This window comes from Falco peregrinus, chromosome 5, assembly GCF_023634155.1.
Source record: "Falco peregrinus isolate bFalPer1 chromosome 5, bFalPer1.pri, whole genome shotgun sequence".
Classification (NCBI taxonomy): Eukaryota; Metazoa; Chordata; class Aves; order Falconiformes; family Falconidae; genus Falco; species Falco peregrinus.
The window spans coordinates 13548071-13564041 of record NC_073725.1 but is presented as its reverse complement, the minus strand read 5'-3'; the positions used below and the strand labels follow the sequence as shown (position 1 = coordinate 13564041).

Below are 15971 nucleotides of genomic sequence, written 5' to 3'. Positions count from 1 at the left end.
GGACAGGAAATTGCAGGAAGAGTCAAGATGATTTAATTAAGCATGTTGCCTTGAGGAAAGATTGTTGATACTGCTTGTATTAAGATGTCTTTACCATTTTTCTCCTCTTATAAATATGCTGGCATGTGATACTGCATAGGAGAAATAGTACTGCAAGAACTGGATTTACATATAGAATAGTATTGCAAGACCAGATGATTGTAAGGGTTAAGTTTGTAGTTGTCCATAGTTTTGTACCCTCTTTGCGTATGTGAATGGTACGTTATTGACTAACATGGTAGAATTTTTCTGCCATAAATTTGCTTAGGTAACGTACAAAGCAACGTAAAGGAGAAAAAAAGAGAGAATTATAGCTGGCTGAACGACTTCATTTCTGTTACTTCCTAACTTTTCAGTTAGTGGGTTTTGCAAGCAGAATCGTTACGGAACCACAGAGCACTCTGTTGGAAAGGGACCTCCAGAGGTCTTGCAGCTCAACACTGCTCAAAGCAGAGCTGATCAGGCCAGTTTGTTCAGGGTCGTGTCCAGTCAAGTCTTGAACAACAAGTGGAGGTCCCACAACCTCACTGCACAAACTGTTGCAGTTTCTCTAGGGATTTTATCAAAGGGAGCAAAGGTTCGTTTGAGTGTGATGCCTTCCTTATCAGTGTGCTGTAGTGTCTGGTGGGTGACTAAAATTACCTGCTGGGTCCCTTACCGAAAGTGTTTGTCCCTTCTTTCTGGGAGTGTGAGGCAAGTTGCTTGTAGTTCTTCATGTTTCTCCCAAACGAACTCATTCTAGAGAGGATCCCTTATAATACAGGGGGATGTCTAGAGATTATAGCCTTCTGCCATACCTTCCTCCATGTTAGTTTCCCTCACCAGTCTGCAGCTCAGTGCACTCTTTAGCTCCTCAAAAGTTACAAGCGTGTGACTTTCAGACCCCTCACAATCTCTGAAGTTGTGCCTGGCCAGTGATCAGAAGCTGTCCTGCCAGACTGTGTGGTTTCTAAGCTTGTAAATTCTGAGCAACTTATTTTGTGTAGTGTCAGATGCTGTATTTATAGCCACCTTGTTTCTGAAAATTTTGATTCTCAAAACAGAACTGAGTATCTTTCAGGAAACTGTTCTTCACTGATATCTGTATTGAATTAGGAATAGGTTTTTTTAAAATTGTTTATGATGTGATACTGTATTTCATGTGAGTTTAGGTTAGCATAAAATATACTGTTGTGATTTATGCTAGCCTTCAAGGTTTTTTGCTTTAATTTAGGACAAGTCCATGGGGCTTTTTTCTGTGTGCATTTTTTTTTTTTTTTTGTAGTCTCATGCTGCTGTTCCTTTCTGGTGATACCAGCGATGAAAAATATTTATTCCCAGTTCTCACTGAATTTATGCAATACTGCAAAGTCCTCTTGTGTTTTAGGATTCAGATTAAACAGTGCTATACTTCAGTAGCCCTCATTTCATGAAAGATGCTCGCAAGATGTGTGGACTGGTGCTGGTACTTAATAATTTTTTCCTGTGGAGCCTGTGCTTAGGAATTAACTACTTTTCAGCTGACTTTCAGAACTGACTCCCTTAGGTTTATTAAAATCAAAATTTGCAGGAGGAGTTGTCTTATGAAGGAGAGATGAACATGTAGGGGAAATGTTGTCCAACAGATATTATTTGGTGTGTAACAGGATTAAAATGCTTTAGGTAACCCAAATGAGGATCCCATCCATTAAAATGATGTTGTCAGTGATTGATTCATTATTTTTAAACATAATCACTTTCATGGTTTGTTTCTAGTAATTTTTTCTGAAGGCTCACACAGACTGTAATGCAACATAAACACAGATGCCCTTTGTTTCATGTTACGTGCATTTTTCCCTGTTCTTTAAACAACAAAACAACCCTTTTTCTTCTTAAATCTCTTATGTTATGCGGTCCTCATCACTGCTATATTGTGTTTACCCCTAAATAATGGTCACAGGTCAGAATTAAACACATCTGCAGTTTAGGAAAAGGAAGCTTTCTGAGCTTGTTCTTTAAGGATGAAAAGACTTCTGTTCCCAGAGATACTGCTGCAAAACACTAACAAAAAAGCATTAGTGAAGCTCTCAGAATAGTGACTATCTGGATAATGTGCTTGTCTCCAGATGCCTGGCAGATTGGTTTTGTTGGGAAGAAGGTTGCAGACCTATTTGTCACCTATGAGACTGATTTTGTGATTATTTTTTTTGCTTGCATCACCTATATGTCAACCTGTCTATTTTTATGAAGTATTAGTATCAAGATGTGTTTCTACTTTGCTCGATTGCTTCGCAGTGAAGGAAGGTTCTCCTAAAGAGAGCTAGGTATTACTTGGTTCAGTGAATGACTCTATTAAGTGTTGTATCCAATTAATCTTGTGTGATAGACAGATTGCTCACATTGCCACACTTAGATCCTTGCACTTTCCCTAAATAGAGAGATTTTCTGAATGTGTTTAGCATACTCAGTTAAAAAAATAAACCAAACCATAAAATGCATATAAATTATCCTTACAGGAAAAAAAATAGGTGTTTTAATCACTGATAGTGCAATTCAGAAGAATTTTATTTTCTCTGGAGACCTGAATTACCAAACACAAGTAACAGATTTGCTAAGAAATTAATTTCTGGGCACTTTGTAGACGTTCTTTCCTGATGCAAGCTTTTTTTACCAAATATTCTGTGGTTTGATCTATCAGTGATGAATGGTATATCCAGGATTACATAAAAGCTTTGAACCCTCCTCTCTCACCCCCCAAACCCAGGTGCAGCAGTTACTTACCTATCCAGACAGATATGCCTGGATTATTTTTCTTGCTATATATAGTTTAAGGTAAGTAGAAAATTTGCCTATTATGCCAATCTTCCTTCATCCACTTGTATGAAGGAAAAACTCTCTTGCCGATTGGATCTGTTTGTAGACAACAGTAGCAAAGTGAGAAGAAAGTGATGTTTTTGCTTGCCATAGAATTGTTGTATCTAAGTTACAACGTGCTCACTTTTTAATTGTAAAATCCTTCTCATTTGGTTGTCATCGTTTGTTACTTGCTTTGATATTTTCAAAGTTACTTTCACTTGTAACAATGATAAACCAAAATTCATCTAAGCTATAATGTCTGAATGCTAGGAAGGGGCGGGGGGGGTGGGGGGGCATGTGTTGGGGTTTTGGGTTCCCCCTTGAGGTGGTAGACTTTTTACATATTAATACTATGGTAAAATTTTTTCCAGCAATCAAAGCAAAAGCAACTGACAATGGCAGCAGAGGAGACAGCTCCTATGAAATACTCTGAGTAAATTATGACAGTCAACTGAGCTGAGCCACCTACTTTGCTACCTTTAAGAGACCTTTTTCAGGCTGAATTGAGATGTGTGCACTATAATAAGTTTTGCTTTCTAAATTCTCCCATTTAAGCTCTTCTTTGGTTTTGAGCTCATTAAGTCTCTTTAAAATATATATATATAAAATCAAACCTTGAACACTGGAGAGCCTTAAGTCACTGTGGAACTTTGGTATCCAGGTGCCCACATTACAATAGGTGTATGGGATGTCAATGTGTTTGCGGTTTTATCTTTGATCGACTTTATTGGCAGTGATCAGTCACAGGGCTACCAGGAGCAAAGCATAAATAGTACTACAGTGAGATGGAGGCCAGCGCTCAAGCAATGACCCGAGTTCACTCTACAATTGCTTTTCCAATCCTCTTTTTTCTGTTCCTCTGTTCACACTCTGTGATGGTGTGGTGGTAAATACTGAGAAGAGTATTTTCTATTCTATTTAAACTGTTCTTGAAGAGTAAAGGTTATATAGAGATACAGGAGCTTGTTTGATATTAAAAAGTGTCGCCACCTTATAGTTCAGTTTAAAGTTGCTAATCTGTAAATGACAATGCATTTGGAAGTTAGAGGAGAAGTGCATGGATGATAATGATTTCAGTCTTTCCAGGGAGTGTGAAGTAAATGTATTTGAGTTTTTATTTGTTCTGTTTCAAGATTGAAGTTGAAATGAACAGAAATTTGCTATATCCGTTTCAGTTTTCCATATGGGAATTACTCCTCCTTTGACAGCTATATTGGGTTTGTGTGGCAAGGTTTTGGTAGTTGAGGGGGCTACAGGGGTGGCTTCTATGAGAAGATGCCAGAAGCTTCCCTTATGCCTAACAGAGATAATGCCAGCTGGCTCGAAGACAGACCTGCTGCTGGCCAAGGTCAAGCCCATCAGCGATGGTGGTAGCACCTCTGAGATAATGTATTTAAGAGGGGAGAAAAAACACCTACAAAAACAGTAGCTGGAGGGAGGAGTGAGAATATGTGAGAGAGCGCTCTGCAGACACCAAGGGCGGTGCAGGAGGGACAGGAGGCTCCACATGCTGGAACAGATTCCCCTGCAGCCCGCGGTGAAGACCGTGGTGAGGCAGGCTGTCCCCCTGCAGCCTGTGGAGGTTAATGGTGGAGCAAGTCTCCACCTGCAGCCCATGGAGGACCTCACACTGGAGCAGGTGGATGTGCCTGAAGGAGGCTGGGACTCTGTGGAGAGCCTGTGCTGGAGCAGGCTCCTGGCAGGACCTGTGGTCCCGTGGAGCAGGTTTGCTGGCAGGACTTGTGACCCTGCGGGGGACCCACGCTGGAGCAGTTATGAAGAACCGCAGCAGCCCATGGGAAGGACTCATGTTAGAGAAGTTTGTGGGGAACTGTTTCCTGTGGGAGCGGCAGAGACAGTGTGTGATGAGCTGACCGCAGTCCCCATTCCCCTGAGCCGCTAGAGCGGAGGAGGTAAGAGGTAGAGAAAATCAGGAGAAAGTTGAGACTGGGAATAAGGAGGGGATGGGGGGACAGTGTTCTTAAGATTTGGTTTTATTTCTCATTATCCTACTCTGGTTTGATTGGTAATAAATTAAACTAATTTTCCCAAGTCAGGTCTGTTTTGCCCATGATGGTAATTGGTGAGTGATCTCTCCCTGTCCTTGTCTTGACCTGTGAGCCTTTTTTTTTTTTTTTTTTTCCTTTCCCAGTCCAGCTGAGGAGGGGGAGTGATAGAGTGGCTTTCGTGGGCATTTGTCATCCAGCCAGGGTCAACCCACCACAACAGCATGCTAATATGCTAGACTGTATATAAAATAGCTTGATAAGTACAACTTACTGGACAAGCTATGTTTGAGATTCAAATCACTGTTAATGAGGGATGGGTGCAATAAGCTTGCATGTTTTTCTATCAGGTGTATGCTGGTAGTAAATGCAGTTAAATATTTTGAAGGTGTACATGCTGGAAGAAGAAAAGGCAAGTAACTCATGCAAGTTAGTGCAGTTCTGTTGATTCTGATACAGTGACAAGCCCTGCAAGAAGCTAACAGCTTGTATATATTACTACTTTGGGGGTTTTCTTACTGTATCTATTTAACAAAGAGAATTCTAACTTTGGTATTGAGACTGGTGACAATCTTATGGGGCCAATTTGTCACGTCAAGTGTAAATGTGCTAAAGCTCTCTGACCTTACAGAGTTATATTTAATTTTACTCCCACAGAAAACCTGTTTGCAAGCTCTGAAGTTGCATAAGTGCAAGCGTAAATTATGCTTGCAAACCCATATCATTAATGAAGAGAATCTTAAGAGAATCTGAGAATCAAAATGAGAACTTTGACTTACGTGCACTAGTGGAATTAATTGTAATTAGATGACTCTACAATAAATATGGTAATCCTTGCCTAGTCTGAAAATGCTAATTCTGTTTAATGTTGCTTCTGAACGAGCCCTGCAAGTAATTTATTCCATCTTTCAACACAGAAATGTTTCATGCAGTGTTATTTTTTTTTTTTAGTATCTTTTGCCTTTTTTTTGAATATGGAAAGACATAAGGACTACTGCCCTTGGAATTTTGTGATTTCTTTTTATCTGGATGTTTTAAATTCCTAAGATTCATCTTCTTGCTCCTGACTACAGTTTTTTCTGTACTGCATAAAAACTTTTTCATGCCTTAATGAAAATTCTTAGAATATTTTGGTGTAATTATATGAAGATTTGCCTTTAGAGTTCTCTGTGTGTCCTTGTCGGGATACATGTGGCCTCTGCTTAGAAGAGGTTGAGTTACACAACTTTAGCCTCAGTCTTTACTGGTGACATCAGCCTTCAGACCTCTGAGATCAGAGGGAAAGTCTGGAGGAAGACTTAACCCTTGGTGGAGCAGGAACAGGTTAGGCAGCACTTAAACTGCACAGACATAATTCCTTGGGGCCTGATGGGGTACACCTATGAGCACAGAGAGAGTTGGACAGTGTCATTGCAAGGCCAACATCAATTGTCTTTAAAGGGTCGTGGTGTTTGGGAGAGGTTCATGAAGACTAAAAGAAAGCAGATGTCACCTCTGTCTTCAAGAAGGGCAAGAAGGAACATCTGGGGACGTTCTGGTAACATCTGGGGAGCTGCAGGTTGGTCAGCCTCTCCTTGATCCCTAGGAAGGTGGTGGAGCAACTAACCCTGGAAAGCATTTCCAAACACATGAAGGACAAGAAGGTGATCAGGAGTAGTGAGCATGGATTTACAAAGGAGAAGTCATGCTTGACCAACGTGAGAGCCCTCTACAATTAAGTGACTAGCTTGGTGCACGTGGAGAGAGCAGGGGATGTTTGCTTTGACCTGGGTAGGGTTTTTGACCCTGTTTTCTGTAACATCCTCATAGACAAGCTGACAGAGTATGGATTAGATAAGTGTGCGGTGAGGTGAATTAAGAACTGTCTGAATGGCCAGGCCCAGAGCATTGTGATAGGTGGTACGAAGTCCAGTTGGAGGCCAGTCACCAGTGGTGTACCACAGGGGTCAATACTGGAGCTGGTACTGTTCAGCATCTTCATTAATGACATGGGTGATGGGGCAGAGTGCACCCTTCAGCAAATTTGTAGGTGGTAAAAAGGCTGGGAGGAATGGCTGATGAGCCAGAGGGTTGTGCTGCCATGGAGAGGGACCTTGACAGGCTGGACAGAGAGGAATCTCATCCAGTGCAACAGAGGGAGATGCAAAGTCGTGCATCCAGGGATATCTGAGAGTAAGCCCCTGCACCACTACAGGCTGGGGGCCAACTGGATGGAAGGTAGTTTTGCAGAGAAGACCTTGGGACCTTGGTGGACAACAAGCTGACCGTGAGCTGGCAATGCACTCCTGTGGTAACGAAGGCCAACAGCATCCTGGGCTGCTTTAGGAAGGGTGTTGGCAGCGGTGAGGCCACATCTGCAGTGTTGTGTGCAGTTCTAGGCTCCCCCAATGCAAGAGAGACACGAACTTACTGGAGCAAATCCAGCACAGGTGCACAAAGACGGTGAAGGTTCTGGAGCATCCTTCACAAGTGGAGAGTCTGAGAAAGCTGTGACTGTTCAGCCTGGAGAAGAGAAGGCTCGGAGAAGTCCACAAATGTTTATAGATACCTGAGAGGAGTGAGTGAATAACAGGGAGCTGGGGTCTTCAGTGACAGGGCAAGAGGCAATGGGCACATGAACATCAATCTGGACATCAGAAGAGGCTTTTTTTGCTGTGAAGGTAGTTGAATGCTGGCACAGGTTGCCTAGAGGGGTTGTGGAGTCCTCATCCTTGGAGATATTCAAAACCTACCTGGACTCGGACCTTGGCAACTAGGTGTCCTTACTTGAGTAGAGTTTGGGACAAGATGATCTCCAGAGGTTCACTCCAACCTAAATGATGCTGTGATTCTGTATATTCCTTTCTCTCCTCTCCAGCAAATTAACAAGATGAGATCCATGTCATGTTTGACAGTACTGTTGCGTGATGTGGTTTGTGAAGTATGTTGGAAAACCAAGCTCTGAGCCTTGTAACTGAACTAATTATCTAAAAATTAATTTCCAGCACAGCAGTTAATTTGAAAAATTAACTTGTGGAAGAAGCTTTGGAAGCCTTGGAAAAACAGGGGCGGGTTTGCCCTTTGACAGAAATATGGCTTTTAACTCTATGATTCTATCCCAGGCTTGTTAAAATGTCTTTTTCCTGAAGGCATTTTTAAAAATGCAGAATATTTTCTTCAGAAACAACTTATTTTCTTTACAGGTTTAATCTGTTAAAAAAAGTTGGCATGTTTTCTGGTGAAGACCGCTGACTAGAACATCAGTTTTGTATCCCAGCAGATGACCTCTCTAAATTAATCAATCCCCGTTCTAATGAAGTGACCTGTTTAAAATAGATCTCTGCCAGGGTGTGTTTTCAGGTCTTGCCCTTTAAAGTGAATCCCTTCATGGGATTTCTAGAAATGACCTGTTGTTTTCTATTCAGATTTCTCTGAAAAATCCTGGTGCTTCATCCCAGAGATGGAACTTACCAACTCATTTTAATTGAAATGATTTTAAATATAAGCCCCTTTTTGGTGCTTGTTTGTCACTGGCTCGGTATTTGATTCTGAGGGCTAGCGCCGAGCCTAGCCACGCTGTTCATTGGCAGGCTGAGCTGTGTACAGCTCAATAGCTTTTATGTTATGCTCCGACCACAGGAATGGAGCAAATCGCTGCTTTCCTAATTCAGCTTTGCAGTTATTTTTTTTTTTTTTTGGGGGGGGGGGGGTAGTATGTCTGTGTCTCATAATTCAGAAAAGCTGTCATTAAAGGATAATCACTCAACATAATATTTTGCATTCTATGGAATGCTTACACGTTGGTTACTACTGAACTGCATGCTATTTCTGTGGAAAGAAAAAGAATTAAAAACAGGATTGGACTTTTATGACTCTCTTTAAAGATACAGTAGCTTTGTATTTTGTGGCTGTATGTCCGCAACAAACCCTGTGTTGTGCTCTTAAAAAGCGATTTGGTAATTATCTAGAACAGCTAATGAAGAGAGAGAGAAATACAGAAAGGGTATTGCTTACTGAAGATGGCTGCTGTTCAGTTCCTGTGACGTAAATTGTATTTAAGTTCCTATTTTCTTGGAAAGCAAGAAAAGATGCAGAGAACTGATGTCGTTCTACATGCACTGAACATCACTAGTATGTTGATAACTCTAATAGTACAGTTGTGGGATTTTTGGTGCCCTTACACGTGTTCTTAAAATAGGCGATAGTTAAGATAATTAGAATTACAGCCCTTCTTGCAGAATGATCATTAAACATCCTTGATCTTAAAGATACATTGTGCTTATCCTCCCTGATGAGCAGAAAGTTTTTCATTTAAAACAGCGCAAATACTACTTTCCTGAGTACCTAAACTGTTTCTACGGTAACTTGCCCTCACCATGCATGTTTTATAGAGTAGCAATGAGAGGTGGTTGCTATTTTCTTAGTAAAGCTTTCAAAGGCGTGGAAAACCTAATACCTACTTTATCCGGAAAGAAGGAAGGATTTCTGGCGCTGCCTGAATGTGCGATCTTCAGGAGAAAAAGAAAATTCTTAATATATGATTTAGCCTGTGAACTTGTCGATGTGTAATTTGTTTGTTTTCTGATGCTGTTAAGAACTAAAGCCTATGTAGCTGTTATATGTTCACTTGGAAGTATGTTGTAGCTGTTATATGTTCACTTGGAAGTACGTTACCTGCTAGCATGTTCTGTCTCTCTCTCCCCCCCGCCCCTTCTCCCTCCCCCGCCCCCCACCTGGAGAACAGCCCACCAGGATATCCTTTGGGAAGCAGCAGCATAATTTCCCAGTTGGAGCTGTGTGCAGTTAAGCTCACTGATTTCAGTGCCCTGTGACTAGAAACCCAAGGAGCAGATTGACATCTGGTGCACACTCTCCAACTCGTCTGATAGCCAAAAAAAAAAAAAAAAAAAAAAAGGAAAAAAGGAAGAGGGGGTGGGAGTGAGGAGGGGAGGTGCCCTTGCTTTTTTTCTAGTGCTCTTAATTCCTGCTGGAGCTCGTTTGCTACAAGCTTGGCTCATGGCAGTAGCAGACGCGGCAGTGCTTATACGGTAGCTCAGTGCTCTCAATGAGGTCAAGCTGGATCAAAGGGAAACCTCCTGTGGAAGCATCTACTGTAAGTTCTGATACTGCTTTTTCCACACTCCTTCCAGATGAATCGTAGCCTGTACAACTGTGCCAGGCTTTGGTGCTTTATGTCTCCCCGACTGATAATTTTGTATGAGGTTCTCAGGTTTTATGTTAATTAAACTTGTCAGTAAGGTGTCAGTTGGGTAATTATGTTGTGCATTTTGGGAGGAACGGGCTTATTGTTATATCCTTTTATTTTCTGAGGGAGTGGGAAGAAGAAAGTGGTTTAGTCCTTTTGAAAAGCTCCAAACTGTTGAGGTTACAGATAATCAGATTCTGTTTTATGTAATCTATATATTCTACTTTCTAAATAAAGTAATTGTAAAATGTTTTTCAGATGTCCTTGGATTTCACCAAATAGTTATTCTTTTGGGAATAGCTACCTAAAAATGTATTTAATTTTTAAAAAAGGGAGGAAAACAGTGTATTAAAATTTTGGAAACATCTCTAGTAAGTAAATTTCAGAGACACTCTCCTTATACAAGCTGATGTTCACCCGAGGGGTCTCTACTGTCATCATTCAGAAATACTTCTTTGAAACCTAATTCTGAATAGCTGCTGGTTTTAATGAAACTTTTCAGTTGCAAAGACTATTTCTCATTTTATGCAGTGAACCAGCTGTTTCTGCAGAAATGCTATTTAGCGTGAAAGAATGCTAACTCTTGCAGGTAGCGTTCTCTCATTTACAGCATGGAATCCTTGGGCAATAATGAAATGCTGGGCTGTAAATTTTCCAGCTACATAACCCAACTTTTTACTTTCTTTTTTTTTTTTTTTCTTCTTTTCTAAAGTACAGAAAGCTTACCTGAAAACATATTTGGAAGGGTTGCAGAGTGGTTTCAATGGATTGAACAAAATAGCTACCACCTGTTTGGGATATTGTTAGTAACATATTGTAAACCCTGTGGAGAAGTAAAATACCACAACCCATTATCCCTTTCAGCTGTGAAGTCCCCCTTGAAGGGGAATGGCAAGGTGTCTCTCTCTTAAGCCTCAGCTTGTATGCTGGACGCTGGGCAGTATTGGCATTGTTGTGCTGTGAAGCAGCGTGTTGTGGCACATGTCATAAAGACTCATGGCACTGCCTTACCACCCCAAAATCTCATGTCTTTGGGTTTTTTCCCCCAAAGGTGTGTACTTTAATTACAGTCTTTTTTTTTTTTTTTTTTTTTTTTTAAAAAAAATCTCCTTCAGTTAATAGTCTTGACTTTCTTAGATATCTGATTTGGAAGTTGGATGGAGGAAAGGGAAGAAGAAGGTGTGAAATCAGGTCATGCAACATCTTGGTATGAAGTATGAATATTTGCTGGAGACATTTATGAAAAAAACTCTTGCAAGACTCATTTCCAACTGCGTACTTCGATTTAATAAATAGAAGACCTGATACTTTAATATGCTATGATTTTTGTCTGACATCACTGCAATATAAATATGAGAAGACAATCTGTAAATTAGCATCTGGTACTTACCAGTCTTGTTCAGAGGACAGGATCAAAATTATCTGTGAACCCATCACTGGATTATTATTTTTTTTTGGATTTGTATCCTTTCTTCGTTTTAACAGAGGCTGTCTTTGGTTCCATTGAGACAGCTCCATTTTTAAACCGATACAGTGGAGAAAAACCAGACACATACATATTTTTGTCCAGATGGTGATGTTTCTTTTCATTTCAGCATTCAGCTTCTGACTTGATCCTAGTTGAAGATGAAATGACAGATACTGAAGATAATGAAGAGGAGGATTTAGGAGTAATGGATGATCAACGTAGTGTAATTCTGCATCTCATCTCTCAGCTCAAACTTGGCATGGACCTTACCAGGGTACGGACACTGTTACCTCTTTTATAATTGTTCATTATTTTTTCTTCTTTTCATCCTTCTGTGTGTGTGTGTGCATGCATCCACATGCATGTGATTCCTGTGAGCACGTTTTGCCCCTGTGTACAGGGAGGTTTGCCTCTTTGTAAAGGTGTGTTTCCAGACAGCTATGGAGTGCTGTCTCCTGCTAGGCAGGCTTTCACGCAAAGTTTTACCACATCAGATGTTCTAGAGATGGGGTGGGGGGAAGGGAAAGAAAAAAGAAGGAAAAGCCCCAAAACTCTTCCTTACTTTTGTAGATCTTTCAAAGTGAGATGAAATATTTCTCATTTTATGCAGTGTACATTGTGTATGTATCCCACATGTACGTTTATGTTGTGTACGTGTCCCACATGTATGTTAAGTCAGGGTGCACTGAGTGTTTGTGGAAGAATAATGGCAATTGTATGGATGAAGGAGGTATGTGCTCAAGTTACTGCTTTGTGAATTGGATTCCATTTAATTACTTGGCGCCTTCAAAAAAATCCATGATGGTAAAGAAATCAGTCTTCACTGTTCTTGTCTGTGCTAAGCAGTTCACAATTTTAAACTTCTGTGCAACCTTCTGGTTATGGAACCAGAACTGTTACGAGCTTATCCATACTGAGATGGTCAGAGAAGTTACGGTGTATGAGAAAACAAACCTCTGGAAATGAGGTAGATGTTCTGGAAGGAGGGAATGCCTCTTTTTGAATAGTTCTGCATTCCAGTGAAACCTTCTTATGGAGTTTAATAAAAAAGTGGGGTTTTGTAAAGACATGTAATACCCTTTCCTTCCACAAAGGTTTTCTGCTTTAAAAAAAAACAACCCCCCTATAACTCACTGCCTACAAGTAAGAAGAGTTCATTCTGGCACACCCTCCACAAATAAAAAAAAAGTTTGGAATGACCAGATAATTTTTTTTTTTTGCGTGGAGTAGCTTGCAGGAGATTCTTCTCAGGGGCATTTTGATATTCTGAAGAGTTCATCTGTTTTCCTTTTGATCTTACATATTAGTCAAAATCTATTTTTACTATCACTTTCTCTGCAAAATAAGGCTTCCTCAGTACAGTCTTTTCTGCTTCCTCTGGAACAATTGAGAGTATTTAAAAATACATTTTTGAGACTGAACAATCCCGTGATGTGTTACTAAGTATAGCTGTTGAATAGCTGCACAGAAATTAATGTCTTGTTCTAAATATAACAAATTTTTCATAATTTCATTTGTGAATAATTTATACCTGTCACTTAGTATGTCTGGGGTTATATACCATTCATTTTTGGTTTTGTTTTTCTTACATTCCTCAATTTTTCATAGTTCTTCCTCTTTTCTATGTTGGTTTGCTAACGCTGGCTGAGTCCATAATGTTTAAACTAGACTAAGATTCCTCATCTGTTGTTCTTGCATCTTCAAAACATTTTGTCTTTGGTATGAACAAGATTTTTCTTCCCCGATTTCCAATGTCATCTTTTTGTCACAGCAGAGGAGGCAAAACCCCAAAGACACATGGTTATGTAAATAAGAGAAATTACTGTAAATAAGTGTAGACACTTACAAGAAAAGTTGGAAGGTAAATATATATAACCTATTTCTTACATACTGTTCTCAGAACACGGTCATTGAGGATAGTGATGCATATTATCAGATCTATAGTATGGCAAGATATTAGCATGCATGAGCGTGTGTGTATAATACCCACAGACTGAACGGAGGAACAGGCATATGGCAGAGTTAGATCAATCTCTAGTCTGTGTGATGCACGAATACACATATGATGAGTATTAATGAGACGTGCCACATGTGCACATGACTTTTCTGATCATTTTGAGGATTAAAAATAAAAAAAAAATACAAGACAGCTGGCTGCTCTTTTTATTAACTTTGCTTACTGACATGAGGCCCTTAGGGCCACACATGTGCGATGATAAAGCCTGGTTTGTTGGCTGCATGTCTTCTCATTTTTCATTATTCATCTGAAAGTCAGATTTCAGATAGCCTTGATGCTAGTCAGCTTCTGCTGGAAGTGGTTGTGGCAAAGTAGTTGCTAACATCAGAGGAGGTTTTATATGTTTCCATTTTCCTGTGCTGCCTTCCTATGGTTGTTTCCTTGGTTCATTTTGTGAGCTATGGATTGTAATGTGACGCACACATGGACAAACAGCTTTTTTGAGCCCTTGGTGACTTTGGGTTCTGGATGCATAGTCATTACCTTCATGTATCACATCAGAGGAAACAGCTTTTTTTCCTTTTCCTGCGGGTTTTGCTTCTGTTAGTTTTGGCCTTGCCTGCGCTGACATCAGTTTCCCACCGTGATGATGACCATGTTCAGTGCGGCAAAGGTGCTTCAATTCTGAAACTTTTGTGCTGCCGTGCCTTTTAATGAGGAGTTGAACAGTAGGAATCTACTGTGAAGGAAAACACCTGCAAGGAAGTATTAAATCTGCACAGGCATTTGCTAGAACAGGCTAGACTTGGTGGTGGCCAAACAGACTTCAATAGCTGCTAGGGAGAGTCAGGTGGGGGAGCTGATCACAGCAGCAGAATGTAGTACAAAACTGATGCCTTGGTCTGGGCCAAGACTTTAAAAATTCATTTAAATTTGGAATTGCTGGGGGGGGGGGGAAAAGTTTTAAAATTGTTTGTTCTTTGGACTTTCAAAAAATGGAAAACAGCACCAAAAACCACTGACAGCCTGACAAATTTGTTGGCAAATGGCATCTAATGGGTTGCAATTAATGCTAACAGTTTGTACAGATGGGTGATCGCTCCCCTGCATTCCCTTATCTTGCCTACGCAGTTAATACGTGCTAAAAATAAAGGGCTGCCAGTAATTCTGCAGACTGTCAACCTGTTGTAAATTAATATTGTTGTATGGTCACAACGTCGTAAGTTTTTAATTTGCTTGTCAATATACTTTTACCTTGGAACTTTAAAATATAAGTGGGGTGAAAATAGCTTGTTTTATTCCCGCAGTGACACAGATGACAGCAGAAAGCTTTTGTACCTCTAAGACAGGGGTCCTCAAAAAAAAGGGGTCCTTTTTAACCAGGGGGCCAGCGCACGGATGAAGTGGCAGGCAGTCATCTGTGGCTGCTTGGTTTTCCCCCCCCCAACCCCCGGCGGGGGGGTTCTGTAAATACCGGGGGCTGGATTGAGGACCCTGGGGGGCCGTATGCAGCCCGTGGGATGTGGTTTGAGGACCCCTGCTCTAAGAGAAGGACATCTCAGCATGGGGTACCTTGGTCAGATTTCTGAAAAGGGTACGGAATGATGCTGACACTCATGTTTTGCCTCACAGTAAATAGTAGCAGGGATAAATACCCCTGCTCTTAATTTTCTCAGTTGCATTCAGATCTAATCAAGTATAAGTGAATTGAAACCTAGGAAATTATGATCAAGCTTCAAATCAATATCCTGTCTTTAACCTCAGTGAAAATAGAGGAATGGCTGTTAAGCTGCTTCCTTTTCACCTGAGGTCTGAGAAAGAACAGAGATTATTCTAACATTTTAGAATGCAACCAAGAGATTTTTAGCTTCAGACTTAAGCAACTTCATATTTATTCTGGAGAGATTCTTTTGTCTGTTTAGTTCTTGTGCCAGCTTTTTCTCCTTGGCAAAAAATCAGGTAGTTTTGAATTTTTATGCAATTATATTAAAAAAAATTGTAGTCTGTTGCAGCACCGTCAAACTAGTAGACTGCAACAAGGCATTACCATTGGTCTGATTCTACTGTCTGTGCTGTATCGCCTTCCTCCAGAGGTCAGACCACACTGCTCCTCCAACTGACCCCCTCTCCCACCATCCTCAGGGCTATTTAACCACTTAGCAGGAACGAGCTACAGCTGCACATCATCCATGTCCATCAACCCACTGCCTCTGAGGCCAGGCCACAGCTGCATGTTATCAATGCTAATCAACCCCCTGCCTTCGTTCCTCTACAGTAGTCCAGTCCAAAACCAATATAAAAAACATAGGTCCTGAAGTGTATTTTTCTGCACCGTGCATTCTGTTTGGCTGCAGAAGGTTTGAAAACCTCAGTCCTTTGGAAGGTAGAGTACTAGCGCAAGTGCATGACAGTCCAACACTGGCAAGAGGGATGCCGTATACTTCCAATTTTGTTTGTTTCTATTTTGCTTATTTCTGCAGAAACCAAGATAAGGCCAATTTA

At 40.7% G+C, this 15971-nt stretch overlaps 1 protein-coding gene across 2 annotated transcripts in view; it reads left to right on the top strand.

Annotated features, from left to right (window-relative positions):
* The window catches only part of OSBPL10 (oxysterol binding protein like 10), a 121163-nt gene that overhangs the window by 85095 nt on the left and 20097 nt on the right, over positions 1 to 15971 (top strand). For both annotated transcript variants that reach the window (XM_055806993.1, XM_055806992.1), the window contains exon 7: positions 11640 to 11786. In XM_055806993.1, coding sequence (XP_055662968.1) covers positions 11640 to 11786 — 147 coding nt within the window. The remainder of the gene's footprint in view (positions 1 to 11639; positions 11787 to 15971) is intronic.